The sequence below is a fragment of the Dermacentor albipictus genome, unplaced genomic scaffold (assembly GCF_038994185.2).
Source record: "Dermacentor albipictus isolate Rhodes 1998 colony unplaced genomic scaffold, USDA_Dalb.pri_finalv2 scaffold_11, whole genome shotgun sequence".
Classification (NCBI taxonomy): Eukaryota; Metazoa; Arthropoda; class Arachnida; order Ixodida; family Ixodidae; genus Dermacentor; species Dermacentor albipictus.
The window spans coordinates 12,727,779-12,742,682 of NW_027225565.1; the positions used below are offsets into that span (position 1 = coordinate 12,727,779).

The 14,904-nt window shown below is 44.9% G+C and overlaps 1 protein-coding gene and 1 long non-coding RNA gene across 5 annotated transcripts in view; one reads left to right on the top strand and one right to left on the bottom strand.

The window, feature by feature from the left end:
- Positions 1-1,735: 1,735 nt before the first annotated feature.
- On the bottom strand, positions 1,736-6,628 carry LOC135914973 (uncharacterized). 4 transcript variants are annotated; one of them, XR_011509304.1, is made up of 4 exons: positions 6,337-6,628; positions 6,101-6,269; positions 3,684-3,771; positions 1,736-1,891 (listed from the first exon to the last, which is right to left on the bottom strand). It is a non-coding gene; the product is annotated as an uncharacterized lncRNA (long non-coding RNA). The 4 variants fall into 4 exon arrangements; XR_011509303.1 differs by having other exon boundaries at positions 3,684-3,791; XR_011509302.1 differs by lacking the exon at positions 3,684-3,771 and having other exon boundaries at positions 1,741-1,891; positions 6,337-6,625.
- A 3,474-nt stretch (positions 6,629-10,102) lies between these two features.
- The window catches only part of LOC135914971 (zinc finger protein on ecdysone puffs-like), a 113,633-nt gene continuing 108,831 nt past the window's right edge, over positions 10,103-14,904 (top strand). The window contains exons 1-3 of the mRNA XM_065447913.1: positions 10,103-10,264; positions 11,288-11,498; positions 14,049-14,336. Coding sequence (XP_065303985.1) covers positions 11,292-11,498; positions 14,049-14,336 — 495 coding nt within the window. The 5' untranslated portion in view covers positions 10,103-10,264; positions 11,288-11,291. The remainder of the gene's footprint in view (positions 10,265-11,287; positions 11,499-14,048; positions 14,337-14,904) is intronic.

Sequence of the window (14,904 nt, forward strand, 5' to 3'; positions counted from 1 at the left end):
ATTCCTCTAATGCACTCTCATTTCTTACAAATCTTGAAAGTTGCACCTAGTTCAAGATATTCATCATTGAATTTCACTGGTAAATCGAGGCAATATTGGAACTGAGTGTGCTGGGAGTGCAGAAAAGAAGGTCCCGCTATCTCATCAGATGGAAACATCTTGGCCAGTCATTGTAGCTGCTGATACGACACACTTTGCCTGGCAAGCATGTGCATCAGTGTGCCATATCAGGCTATCATTTAAGCTTTGTCCCACACTTCTTGACAGGGCACTGCCGCCTGATGTGGAGGAGGATGCACCAAGTTTTGATTGTACTCAATTGAGCGCGATAATGAATATCTCAAAATAAGTGCAATTTTCGAGATTTAGAAAAAGAAAGGGTGTGCGTTCACATGCGACAGCCTCCAAATATGCCATTTAGAAGGCTGCCGCCAAGTTACTAATAAAAAAGTGACTGAATTTTTCAAAATTAATTTTCTGAAACTCGCATTATTAGCAGCATAGTGTGTCCACCTCACCTAGAAACTCCTTTGCAAAAACGCCGGGCTCTCCGTGCTCAAAACTTTTTGCTAAATATCTGCATGGTTAAAAAAAAGTAGATATGCACAATTGTTTATGCATGAAAGTCGTACACTATCACTTTTCAAGATTTTTGCCCTTCTATGCAACACCAGAAAAATTGGAAATAGAAGCTTCAGGTGACCTATCTGATTTGTTGCAAGTTGCATGGCCATATTATTGTTTTAATTTTTCGCTATTACCTTTTACTGTGATGTCGTCACTGCAGCAGCTCGATCTCGATGGCTTTTCATTCCAGGTCACAAAGCTGCACCCAGGTAGAGGCAGATTCCAAAAATGCTTGTGTACTTAAGTATAGCTGCACATTACAGAATCCGAGGCCCTCAACAATCATCCGTAGCCCTCTTGTAGCCCACGAGTTCCTTATATTTTATTGGGATTGAAGAGCAACGTTTGTGCTATATCCCTCTATTTCAGACGAAATAATGTGCATGCAAAATTGTATCTTCATTACTTTACACCATAGTACCAATATCTGTCGTGCGTTGATTTTTGATGTCTTTGCATTTGCTATAGCAAGGATTTTTAAACATCAGCCACAAAAGAAAAAATAAATGGTCAAAGAACCAAGAAATAGTGTGTAGCAGCTCCCTTCTTTTTTTAATTGGCGGCAAGTTTTGCACTCATTGTGTACTTCAAAAGAAGTGTTACCTTCCTGCTTTGGAACTTTGCGGTTTTGTTCTGCCAGCTGCTTGACCAAAACAAGCAAAATGTACTTCGGATATTCCACAATTCTGTATGCATTTGGTACAATAAAATTTGTTTCAAGAATGGACAAATGCAGTGATGGTTGTATTGAAAACTGCAACATGCCGATTTTAGTTTCATGCTTCATTAATTTTCTCAGAGCCCCAAAGAAAGCATGTGAGGTTTGAAAATATATCATGCGACGAAGTGCTGGCCTGCCATGACATTAGTGCACTCGGTCTAGAGAACTGATTGATGCTGCACATACATTGAACATGGCACCATGACCATCCCTCATGAATTGGCATTCCCTACCTAAACCACCTCACCAACACAGCCTGTTAACAGCAAGAAAGCTGACAAGGCTTCCAAGAATTTCTATGCACTATTAGTATCGCCCTACTGAAATTACTCCATTTGTTTGCTGACAATTGTCTTGACAAAAGTGGAAGCCGAATCGGTTGTGTTCGATCAGTTTTATTTACATACAACCTATTATGTGGACCTTTCTTCGCCTCTTCAACTGTTCCACAGCTGCTGCTGCCATCTTGTATGCCACATCGAGGAGGGGGGGGCAATGTACATGGCAGGTGCATGGGAGGATTTTCCAAGGAACTCTGGAAAGCTGTAATCAAATTGTGGGCAAAGTTTAAAATGTCTTAAATACAAAAAGGGTGAAGAGTATTGTACCCTTGTACATGTTGACCACACCACATGTTTCAGCTGCAGCTGTAAGTGCCTTGTCTCAACCAAGCTACAGTTCTTGCTATGTTCCACTTTGTGATACTCAGTATGAATTGATAAGACTAGCTGCTATTCTAGTGGTTGTGCAGGCCACAAGGGAACAGTGCCTGGCCTTTGTGCTCGTATGTGTAAATTTCTCTCTGTCGGTCTCGCCCAAGCCACACCAAAATGTTATCCACAAGTGTCGTGCCATAAAGACCTGGCAACATCTCGTATTAAGCCGTTTGACCCATTTTATTGCACTGATGCACACGGTGCAACCAAATGTAGGAAATGACGTCGCCTAGGTGATTAGTAAATTACCCTTCTAAAATACCACAAAGAGCAACTTTGCTGTGGCAAGAGCCTTAGCAAAAACATGAGACACAAAAATGAAGGAAAAGCGACACCTTCAAGTTCCCGCACCAACTCACCGTGACAAGCACAGATTTTGACAGTGTCTGCTTGAGCTTAGTTATTTGGAGATACATGCAGTTGAATGCTTTCACGAGCATTGAGATGCCCCACTATGCTAGCTTGCCTTTTATGGCTATAGAAAGTTGTATACTGCCACAAGTCTGCCTATTCCGATTAGAATCTATATTGAAGCTGCTTTGAGCAACAGGTGGTATTTTATTTCAGCGCTAATGATACGTTGAGAGTAGTGTGCCTGGAAGGAATAGACAAAAGCATTGCAGAAGCTGCAGTACTTTGTGCTCGCTGAATGATCACACGAGAAGGTAAAGATGCCATCAGAAAGCATCTTACGTATGGAGTCTCTTTAAAGAAAAACACTACAACTAGACATGGTGACAGTTGTGGGCAAGCTAAAAATATAATGATAGTTCAAGGTGTGGTATGGCATGTTTATGCTATTTCTGAAAAAATAAACACGGCAAGTGTGTCCATGCCAACAACTGACACAGGATGTGCAGATGCAAAACTGCAATACAGCACCACGCCGTCAAAACAACAGTATGCAAGTGGTGGTCCAGCATCAAAACTTCAATGTCCCTACAGTGCAACACTGGGAGGCCATGCTGCGTGACAGAAGCCTGGGTGGCCAGCAGGCACTGCTCTGTCGGGCACAGGACGTGGCAGCAACTATTTCTCCTAAGGATTCAATAAACGGATTTCTCTACCTCACCCGCCATGCGATGCGCCATGTGAGGGAATGATAGTGCCACTACTCTCACAGGATATGGATGGTGCACAACACCACCTTGAGCATCGGAGCGCACGTCTGCCTGTGAGCTCTGTGTACTACAAACACAAGTGGTGCATGCAAGGTAACATTTAACACATCACTGCCAAATGCCATCAACGAACAGAAGCAGCAAAGAAAGCTGCTTACATAATTTTCACAGTGTGTCGGAACTGCATACTTTTTATATCCTGTCTGCATGCCGCATTTTTCATCACTGCTAAAAAGTGCATAGTTGCATGGTACTTTTTTTCGATTTTGTGCACTTTCTTTTGTCTAAAAAAAATAAAGCAGATGTCTCGCAATGAGCCGTAAGTACTAAAGTTGCTCAAAAGGGTAGTTTACTGAATTGATTGCATTTGAGTACTGCAGGCCTAGTTTCTTTCGGTCTTTCTCTTTTAAAGCCTCGGCACAAGTTAGCTGAAACACCCTGTATACTGGACAGCTTGCCTGGCTGCCCGCACCGCCGAGGCGGAGTGGAGTATCTTACGTTTTTGTGGTGCACTTGTCGCCGTCTCGTGGCACCGGTCGTCCATCCTTATCGCGCACACGCCAGCGTAGTCTGGTGTTCCAATTGGCTGCAGCAAAGCGGACAGCTCTGGCAGGCAGGAAAAAAAGTGGTCCGCGGGCGATTGGGCTTGCTGCCTCGTTTAACGCCTGCTTTTATCCGCCTGGCCAAGAGCTTTGCCCGGTTTAGCCGCTCCGTCTTCAGTGGGAACGTGCCTTTAGAGTAAAAAATCAACAGCTTACGCTTCCACTGTTTTGCTTGGTAAGCTACATTCAATTTGCTTACTCCTCGTGTTTTAGATGTCTAGGCTCCTCACATTTTAACGTGGCTGAATAGTGCACAAATCAGAAACGAGAGTTTCTGTGGCCTAGCCGTCTCACACTTGCAAGGATACCATCCAAAATTGACCTATTTTTCTTATGGGGTGCCCACTGATTATGAGGATGCTGACATCGAAGGATCTGGAGTGGTTCTCTAGCATTTTGGTGACAAACGGAATACAGTAAATGCCGAGCTACAACTGACTTGATATCTGTCAGCACCAATGAACACAGTAGTTAGTATTCTCACTAAATTGAGAATCCAGCCCAACAGCAGATGGACACCAGTGGTTTGAATCCCCCGTGTTGGCAAATTTAACTGGCTGAAATCAAGCATTTCAAAGACACGCACTTAGTTCCATCCCTTCAATCTGTGAGCATAATGAAGATCAAAGGTCAGGTTATGTGGCTGCAGCACCTTCTGTTCATGCAGCATACCTTGTGTGCAAGCCACATCTATTTACAACAGAAACAGCGCTTTCCACCCGTGAGCAAATGTTTGGAGTTAAAATATGGTAGAATTTTTTATCCAGCCAACGCGTGCACACTGAAATCCAAGTGGTACAGCCAATATGTGCCTGTTTAATCACTGCAATGCATTGAGACACTTCCGACAACGCACGGCTGTACCAGAAAAGGTTTTAATTTTTTTCACTAATGCCATGTACTTATGAACTTTTATGAATGTACCTGCAGCTTTCGCAGGCTTTCGAGTAGCTCAAGCGTAAAGTGGCCTGTGTGTTATTGCTATTCAGCCGGAGTGCAATAGGAGCCAGTCAAATGAGTAAAACATGAAGTCAATGTGCACACAAAGACTACATGTACCCTTGCATGACTTCGTGCCACAGGTAGCTAACAGCTTCCAATTCACAGTTCTTGTAATATGCTTGTGGCAGCCATCTACAGTGATCTATTTGATTTAACGGGGATGTGTATGTTGGCTGAAAAAGAGAAAATATGCTAGGAAATATATTAACACCGATGGATGCAATATATTCTTTCCGGTAGAGTTTTGCACAGAAAAGTTAGCAGATTCCATGCATATGTGAAAATCGGTTATAAGTGAAGCCTTTGTAATGTTCAGTAAAATGCAACCACTCGTTCACTTTTATAACTCTGCACACAATGCATGTCCTGGTCTCGTTTAGTTCATTTTTGTCCATACTCGGTTGCTTTCGATGCTGACTTTCCGACTTCTCTGTGGCTGAATTCTTAAATTTCCTGTTGTATACTTAATTTCTTGCCTCTTGTTCTACGTGTCTACCCAGTGGTACATGTTGAGCTGCACTTAACAGGTAATCCAAGTTTCCATTTGGACACATGCCAAGCAGCACATATCCAGTGCCATACACAGTGACCAATATTGGCAGGACTGCAGCAGCCACCACCCACTGAGCAAGGAGGAGGCAAAGAGGGTTTCGTTTTAAGAACCGCTCATTAAAGTTATTCAATCAATCAAAAATATGTAGCAGCTTGCATATGTAGGAATGCGATTCGCGATGCTAATAATTTGATCACCTGTTTTGGTAGCTGTGGGCACGAGAAATTTAGACACCTAACCGCACCAAAATTCAGCTATTATGAAAACGCGGAATTTCGATCAAAAGAGTCCATTTGCCGCTGTGGTGGTTTGAAGGACGGCGACAGAATAAACCAAACATTGTAGAAAGGGAAGTAAACAATCTGCGCAACCGCTCTATCGCGTGTTTGACAAAAATTGACGAAAAAAATGTGCTTAACGTGATTCAGAAACATGTATACACAGGAAGGTTCAATCGTAGAAATTACACTTCACCGCTACAGAGTAGCGAAGAGTTGCGAGAGTTGCCCTGAATAGTGGGACCAATATTTTCCGACCGCCGAACAAAGGGTGAAGTGCGCACAGTGTGTACGGCAACACTTGCTTTGTTCACCACAGTAATGCCACCCTGTAATGGAGACAACTACGACAAACGGTCCGCATTTCTTCAGCAGCGAGCAGCGAGAAAAAGTGAAAGATTTGTTTACCGAGTCAGAAATAAGCCAAGCGTGTTCCTGACGGTACGTAACGGCATGCCACTGGAAAAAAGGGGTCCATACCTCGGGGTTCAAATTCCGCAGACACGGCATGCGCTTCAGCGTAGCCGTCAATTTGCGGTTGAGCAAGCGACGTTTTTGCATTTTCTGTTCCGCATCAGCATCTTCTAGCCAGCGAGAGAGCACCTTGAAAACCAGCACGACGGGCGCCGTCTCGCTGAACAATCAAGGCCTAAAATTTAAAAGAAAACAACTATTAGCGCTTATTGTTTCAAATTTTGTGATTTCAGTAGACTTACCTTGATGTTGTTGCATATTTCTTGTAGATCCATGTTGCTTTCACGGTCATTTCCGCCAACATAAAGAACGGCGAAATCGACACGCTCGAAGCGCATCGTGGAGACAGCCCACGCCAGCCACACTGAATTGTAGCCAGCAAAACTGAATGTGCAGTCTTTAATAGACTCAATTAGGCGCAGGCGCGACCTATTAAAGAATTTAACCTGACTCGCCGACAATGACGCCGCGCAAGGACGGCATGACTGAACACGATCCAGCGAGGCGTAACAAGACTCAAGACCACGCGAACGAACCTACGTGAGCCGGCAGAAACCACAGGGATTTAGCAGCAGCACCTAGCAGCGTCTTTCCCTAGGCGTACAAGTACCTATCTGGGGGCAGGGAGTACGACACTGGCTCACGTCACATCCGGTTTGCCTCTAAACCGGGTACAGCCGGCCTGCGGGGATACGCTTCTCTGCGGAGAACCTCTCCCCCCATAACCCCCCACGCTGATGTCGGTGACAATCTCTACTGAACCGCTTTTCGCCCGAAGCTTCGCGACCTATTTGAATCGACCTTGTGGAAACCATTTGACGTTGTGCTAACCGAAAAATTTTAAATCCAGACCAGAGGTCACATGGACGGTCGATGATGCTGCACCCTATTTTGCGTTTAAAATGGCAAAAACAACAAAGTTGGTGATAAAAAATACAATGTAAAATTAGGAATGATAATTGTGTACTTTTTGACATCTAATAATAACGGTTTGTTTATTGTTGAAGAAAGTTTGTAGGTTTAAATTGCACTTACTACAGTGCCTCTAGCGGGAGATAATGTGCTCACGTGGGAACCTCTTTAGTTATGCCCGTTTCTTTAGCGGCGCCGCGTGGTCGATCTTTTCGCCCTCTGTGGCCATTCATTGAACTTGAGAATGTTCGGGGCACGACCTACTGGAACTCCAGACTTGCACAGATTGGCAGCCACTTGCGCCCACTTTCGTTCAACCATTGGCCATTGGTGTCGCTTTTATAACCTGTTGACTCAAAAGCAGAAAGCAGACCGTTGTATGTGGCCTTTTTGGACATTACAGGAGCATACGACAACGTAGACCGCAGCATTTTGTGGGATATTCTGGAAGGGGAAGGCTTAGGTAACGATTGTATACAGCTTTTGAGAGAGATTTACCTAGAAAATACTGTTTGCGTTGAATGGGAAGGGATGAGGAGCGCGGAGAAAGTTCATATCAACAAGGGACTGAGGCAGGGGTGCCCTTTATCCCCGCTGCTGTTTATGATGTACATGGTGAGGATGGAGAGGGCGCTAGAAGGAAGTAATATCGGGTTTAATCTCTCATACAAACAGGCAGGTACAGTAATAGAGCAGCAACTCCCAGGTTTATTTTATGCAGACGACATTGTGTTGCTCGCAAACAACCAAAGTGATTTGCAACGTCTGGCTAATATTTGTGGACAGGAAGGCAACAATTTAGGTTTGAAATTTAGTGTTAGAAAATCAGGTGTTATTGTATTCAATGAAAACAGTGAACAGACAGTGGAGATACAGGGCCAAGAAATACCTCGGGTAACAGAATATAAATACCTTGGTATATGGATAAACGAAGGCAACGGATATATGGAAACACAGGAAAAAACCATAACAGTCAAGGGGAAGAGAAATGCAGCCATAATGAAGCACAGAGCGCTATGGGGATACAATAGGTACGAGGTCCTCCGAGGTATGTGGAAAGGGGTAATGGTTCCAGGACTTACTTTTGCAAATGCGGTTGTTTGCTTTAAATCAGGGGTACAATCAGGACTCGACGGGAACCAAAGGTCAGTGGGTCGCCTCGCATTGGGCGCTCACGGGAAGACTACAAATGAAGCTGTGCAAGGGGATATGGGCTGGACTAGTTTTGAAGTGAGGGAAGCTCGCAGTAAAATTGAGTATGAAGAACGGCTGAGGAATATGGAGGAAAGTAAATGGGCTGGGAGAGTGTTCAGGTATCTGTACAGGCAAAACATTGATTCACAGTGGAGGAAAAGAACTAGGAAGCTTACCAGCAAGTATGCGGCCTGTGGGGTGGGCAACACAGCAACAAAGAAGGTCAAGCGGAAAGTCAGAGAGGCTGAATTAATCTCATGGGTGGCGGCAATGGAAAAGAAACCTGCCATGAGTAACTACTTAAGGGGAAAAAACGAAATTAGGAAAGAAACCATTTATGATAACTCAAAGGGAAGCTCATTACTTTTCGAAGCGAGATCGGGATGCCTTAGAACACGCACGTATAAAGCGAGATATAAGAAGGAAGAAGAAGCATGTGCTTGCTGCGGTAAAGCTAGGGAAACGACGGAGCATATTTTATTAGAATGTGAAGACATCTATCCAGCGGTCGATTTAGGCACCACTGGCCTCCTTGAAGCCCTTGGGTTCAGCGGGAGCAGTGGAAAAGCAAACAGGTCCGCAATAGACATCAGTAAGAGGCGATTGGAGGATTGGTGGAAGAAAAGTAGGGAAACGACAAAGGACGGAGACGTACAAAAGCACAGTTCGCAATAGGGTATCAGAAAATTTGGACGTGGTAGTTCATAGTGTGTTTTTTTGTTCTCATGGGTTAACCTAGGTAGGATATTAGGCAGCATAGTAGCAAGAGCTTGGTGGCGCAAGCCACCGCCCCGTTCCAAAGGGGACGCTCATAACATCCATCCATCCATCCGACTGGTGCGGCGTTGTAATTAGTACTGCGGCTGTTGTGTTGTGACGAACTGCTTGTCTAGTTCATGATTTTTTCTAACACAGTGACAGTGATGTCACACGGCTGTGATCGGTCACTTGGCTCCAAAAAGTTGACTGCCCGAACCTAAAAAATGTCGGAGCGTAGTCCGCTGCTCTCTAGAATAGCGTTAAATAGCCGCTCCTATTGCCTTTTTCAAGCAGATTATTATAAATCCCATTGTGTATAGAGTTCGCAACGTACACAACAGTTTCATTGTACACGTTGTAAAATTCGCTTCTGCGCTCTTTAGAAACTTGAAACCACCGTAATGTCGACGACAGAACGATTACCACTCATTTTAAGTCTTAAAAGTTGTCCGTGAATGCGTCGTGAGTTCAAAAAGTGAATTACGCACACAGCTTCACTGCGCACGTATCTTAAGCACCACCGTTATGCTGCCGCCGTACCACGCAGAAAAGCTAGCTTTACAGTTTGAAAAGAGTTTCGTGACCCGATTTAAGGCCTGCAGTGCAGCACGTTTTAAAGCCCTGGGATCGCTTAATTTTGTGCAAGCTTTCTACTGAGCTAGACATCCAACGACATTAAAAACAAGATGTGCTCCCCTTAATTCTCTTGAAACAGAATCGATCAACCTATACTATATATTGCACATATCGGGCGGAGGACACACTCGTGAATACTTTTACTATACTTTTTCCAGATCATCTACCTTTCACTACGGCACACAGCAGTAAATCCTAATGTCATCTACGACATTAGGCGATCTGTAATTAACTAAATAAAGCTAGATTATCTTATGAATGCTAGTTGTTTACATTTCTTGCACTGCTCTTCCTCTTCTAGTTTCACTGTTCAAACGCAAAGCATTCGCAAATATGTTTTTTTTCGTATATTTGTGAATTTATTCATTTACCGACCATACAAGCGCTTTGTGCCTGTCGAAATGGCAAGACGAGCGCTGAACAGATCGCAGAAGCAGACGAGAGCGAACAGGTTATAACTAGCACCACGCTGCTCGTACATTGTTTCCCTAGCGGCAGGAAGGGTGAACTAGACCAGTCGTGCTTGAGGAGGGAGATCTGTGCAGGTCTGGAGTTCAGTAGGTCGTGGTTCGGGGCCCGGTATTGCTCCATTGTGTTTAGGTTCGATTGGTGCAGTGTGCAGTTGCCGGTCGTTGTGGTTCTGCGCCTCGTTGCGTTGGAGTTCAACTGGTAGGAACATTCCTGATGAGTTCAGTGTCTTTATTATTATTGACATGCAAATCGACTATGGCTTCATTCGGCCTAGGATTTGGTGCAGCAGCAGTATTGTACTGGTGCACCAAAACCTACGTGCTCGAGATGTAGTACGTACGTTAGGCCTAAGGGGAAAAAAAATGAATGCCCATTTTTCTGTTAATCAATTTCTACCAGGGCTGAGCTAACTTTAACGATTTCATTAGTAGCTATAGTAATGCTACCTTGGAGAAAATTGCTGTGAAGCCGGTAGCATGTACAACTGCGAATGCAGAGCAACGAAAAAGAACAGCTATTCTGTGGTCGTAACGGCGGGAGTTAAAATCGGGTGTGCATTCGTAGTGGCCATAAAGTTCTACAAGTGATAAGCGGTACATGTAAGATATCGTCGACAGGAGCTACCACTTCAGCGGCTGCAGTGATCAGTCATCGCTGGCCAGCACTCGGTGAGACGTGGCCTGCCGTACAGCATTCGAACCGGCCGTTCAGTCAGCCATGCTTTCTTGTTACGCGCGCTCATTACTTGATGATTTTAACAGCGTTTTTAACTGCCAATGCTGTGGCTGTGACGCGCGTTCCCTGGCCGAACCAAGAAATTAACGCTACTTGAATCATTCTTGCCGTAATGTAGAGCGCGTCGCGTGCGAGAAATTTGTAAGCGGTACACTCGTCATTGCGGGCTTCACTTCAGCGGCTGTAGTGATTTGAGTGGAAGCATCCGACGAAATGTGTTTTGCAAGCTTTGTTTAATTACTTCTTACTGCTTTTTTTTTCGCCGTGGCTGCCTGCTTGGACAGCTTTGGAATGGCTGAAATTGAGCTGGCCGCGTCATGCAAATGAGTTTTAAGGGATTGCTTGCATCATTCGTTTGCAAAACAACATGTTTAAAGCGTTTTCAGAGCATCCTGCTAAGCCGACATAAAATGTCTGTTCTCTTTCTTTCCCTCGAGAGTCCAGCCTCGTGCAGCCCTTGGCGTCGGACCACACTTCTGCTTGCAGTATCATGTCGAGAAGATACGCTCCTGATAGCCCCTGGCAGAATGGAATGCCACCGTTTGGTCTCTGCCAGCAACAGTTCAATCCAATGATGAATTGTGGCCCCATGTGGGCGCAGCATAACCTCCCCTTTATGGGCGGGAGCATGGCTCCCGACATGAGGTTTGGAGGCAACGTTTCCTCTCGTTCGAACTTTAGACGTAACTATGACCAGGTGAGAGCAGACTTCACAGCTGGCACTGGCCCGTCATGTCTGTTTTTTTCCCTTGATTTTGGTATGCCCTTGTTTGTGCCCGTTGTGTGAAATTGTTTTTTATGTCCGGAAAAGAAGCAGCATGGGCCTGTGGACGTCCCTCATGCTTTGGTTGCTATTTGGAATGAGCAGTTCGGCCAGGAGGAGGCCAGAACGCGCTCGCGGCTGTAAGGCAGGCCTCATGCTGCGCTCTGTGACGCCTCTCTTGACTTGAGATGTCCTCGGGAAATGATTGGTTGGGCAGCCCTTGGAGTGGCTGGCCCCTTTTTTTGTCATATTCTGCACTGATGTTCAGCGACCGGCGTGAATCGCAAGAGGGACGTCAAGAGCTGAAGGTGCAGCGTGGGATCCAGACACAATGAGCATGAAGGCTCATGACTGCTTGCAGCTCTCTCTAGCATGTGCATTGTTCTTCAGGCATTCTTATAAGGCTTTGCCTTTGAATGTTTGTTTTGTAAAAGCGCACCTCTAAAGTGCCGCATGTCGATGAAAACCATAAAAGCTTTGCACTTGTGGGACTGGGTAGAAGTAGAGCATCCTGCGAATTGTTTCTGAAAAAAAAAAAAAACAAGTCACCAGAGATGATCTGCTGTCAGTGCAGCGCACATTTGAGTGCCCATCACTTTGGTGCTGCTTAGTTTCAAATGTCTTTCATCCACTGAAACGGGAAGCTACTGCTGTGGCTAAGAATGGGCTCCACTGTGCTTGTTACTTGTTTGCACAGATGCTGTGATCAAAGATGGTGGACCCTCTTCTAGGACTACATGTTTTTTTGAGTGGTAACTGGATATTTGAAAAACTTGGAGTGAGGCCAGACAGTATGTGGAGAATCCTCAATGTGTGTGGAGAATCCTCAATTTGTGTGAAGCAGCTCATTCATTTGCCATCAGAAGCAGTTTTCAGTCAGTGAGGAATTCTCTGCTTGCCACTATATGGCTAACTTTTTTTTTTTGTACCACCAAAAGAATGTTGTAGATTGCTTGTTTGTTCTTCCGTCGACATAAACCTCCTGGAGCATCAAAATTTAGGTACTATAAAGCCCTCTAGTTTCGTGCGTCCTTTCTTTACAAGAATTTTGCTATTGAAAAATGTCACAGAATATAACGGCAAGAAGTAAGGATGCTATGCTAAAAACTAAGATTTTGCGAGCTAGTTCTACTGGAACTACTCTCTAAAATAGGGCACATTTGATTTACTTGGCTGCGCAAACTTGCACTGTGCTATACATGGGATGTCCAGCCTTGCAGAGAGGGAGTGACGTACTTAGATGAGCCAGGTGGTGGGCAGCAGCTTCATCAGTGGGGCTGCTAGAGGCACCTTGTCATCTTTGCCCTGCTTCATTTGTGTTGTGATTGTATCAGCATACCAATGTAAAAATTGTAGAAAAAAATGCACTCGAGTGAGGCTTGGTTGCCCAAGTGAGCCATATGGCACAGTAGCGAAGTAGATATGATTATGACCAAAGTCCTTGATTAGCAAGCAATTGGGGCCGTGAAATTATATGGTTTTGCAGTACTTCTAAGTTCAGTAGCTAAATTTGCTTTTGTTGCAGCATCACGTGCACAAGATTTAGGGGACCCGTCGTGGTTGCTTGGTGGCTATGGTGTTGGGCTGCTAAGCACGAGGTCGTGGGATTGAATCCCGGCCACGGCAGCCGCATTTCGATGGGGGCGAAATGCCAAAACACCGGTGTAGTTAGATTTAGGTGTACGTTAAAGCACCTCAGGTGGTCCAAATTTCTGGAGTCCCCCACTAACGGCATGCCTCACAATCAAATTGTGGTTTTGCACGTAAAACCACAATCAAATTGTGGTTTTGCACGTAAAACCCCATAATTTAATTTTTTAAGATTAAGGGGGCCATAAGACAAAAGGCTTGAGCTTGAATTATGCATTGCATATTAACTGTACATGTCCCACAGCAAACTGGCTACATTTCCATTTAGCACCATATAAAATTTGTACTTTAATCTTTTATATAGCAGTTGAACACCGATGGTGCCATTAAATGTGTTCTGCGTGGTAGATGTGTGCTGTCTCGGTGGTCAGCCTGAGCTAGTTTCGACCAGTGTTCCCTGGTTTGTGCTGTTATTGTGCGAGTGAAAGAATTGCAGGCACTATGTAACAGGAGGTGCCTTTGCTGCACTGTTTGGTGCCAGGTTCTGAGCAAGGAGAGTTTGGCATAACACACAGATGCCGGAGCAGATTATAGAGCAGTGGCACCGCACTTCCTGACGACAAAATGGCGGTAGCTGTCACTGGGAAGAGCTTAAGAGGTTGCAAAATTTCGAATTGGGATTTCTGATCAAAATGTGTATCAAGAGCATAGTTTTTTGTTTGTGTGACAATATCAGCCCTCTGCTTTTGCAATGACGAACAGATAAGTTGAACAACCATGGCATGGCCCATTTAAAGCATATTGTTTTTGGTGGTACCATGGTTGGACCAAATTTGTGACAGACCTTTGATCTCTGTTGGGCAAAAGTAGTTACTGCAGTACTGGGTTGTGCAGCCGGACCGCTACAGGCCACGTCAGGGATTCAACGACCGTTATGGAAACCGCCAAGGTGCATACAATCGTGGAGACCGTAAACGCCCTGGTCCCAGCGACCGTTCTCGATCTCCTGCCCCGAAAAGAGCTGCACAGGGGCGTGATGGCAGCCGAAAGGCAGATCAGGATCGGCCTAAGAAGGCAGGTGCATCTGAAGAGGGTCCTGCAGAGAATGAGGACACCACTGACACTCAGAATGATGACCTCTATGACCCTGCTGAACCTACCACGGAGGACATTGCAGATGGGGTGAGCATGGCTGACTTCAAGGGTTGCTTTTTGGATTGTGAAGGAGGGGTGGAGCGCACCATACTGAAGTGGTAGCAATTTCTGCCTGCCCTGTGTTTAATGTATGCGAAGGGGAAAATGGAAAGCTAGAAATTTGGCACTGTTTCAGAAATTGCTATTGTGGTATTTAATGTCCTCCAACTTCATAATTGAGTAATGCCACAATGGAAAGCTACAAATTAATTTTGACGAACTTCAGTTTTTAATGCGCGTCCAAAGAATGCATGGTACACAGGCATCTTGTTTCCATTCTGCTCCCATTGGATTGCAGTCACTGTGGCAAGGATCGAATGTGCAACCTTGTGCTCAGAAGTGCAACACCGTAGCCACTGAGCTACTGCAGGTGGCAGAAATGGCAATTTTTAAGTCCCATAGCAAGAGTAAAGTATAAACCCCATGCAAGTGATTTTTCGCGCGACAGCTCTCCAGTGTTGCCAGTATTAGGGGATCGAGATAGCGCCAAACCTGGAGTGGCACTTGCTATAATTATTTAAGTTGATTTGTTTGGCTGTGCAAAGCAACATAAAGT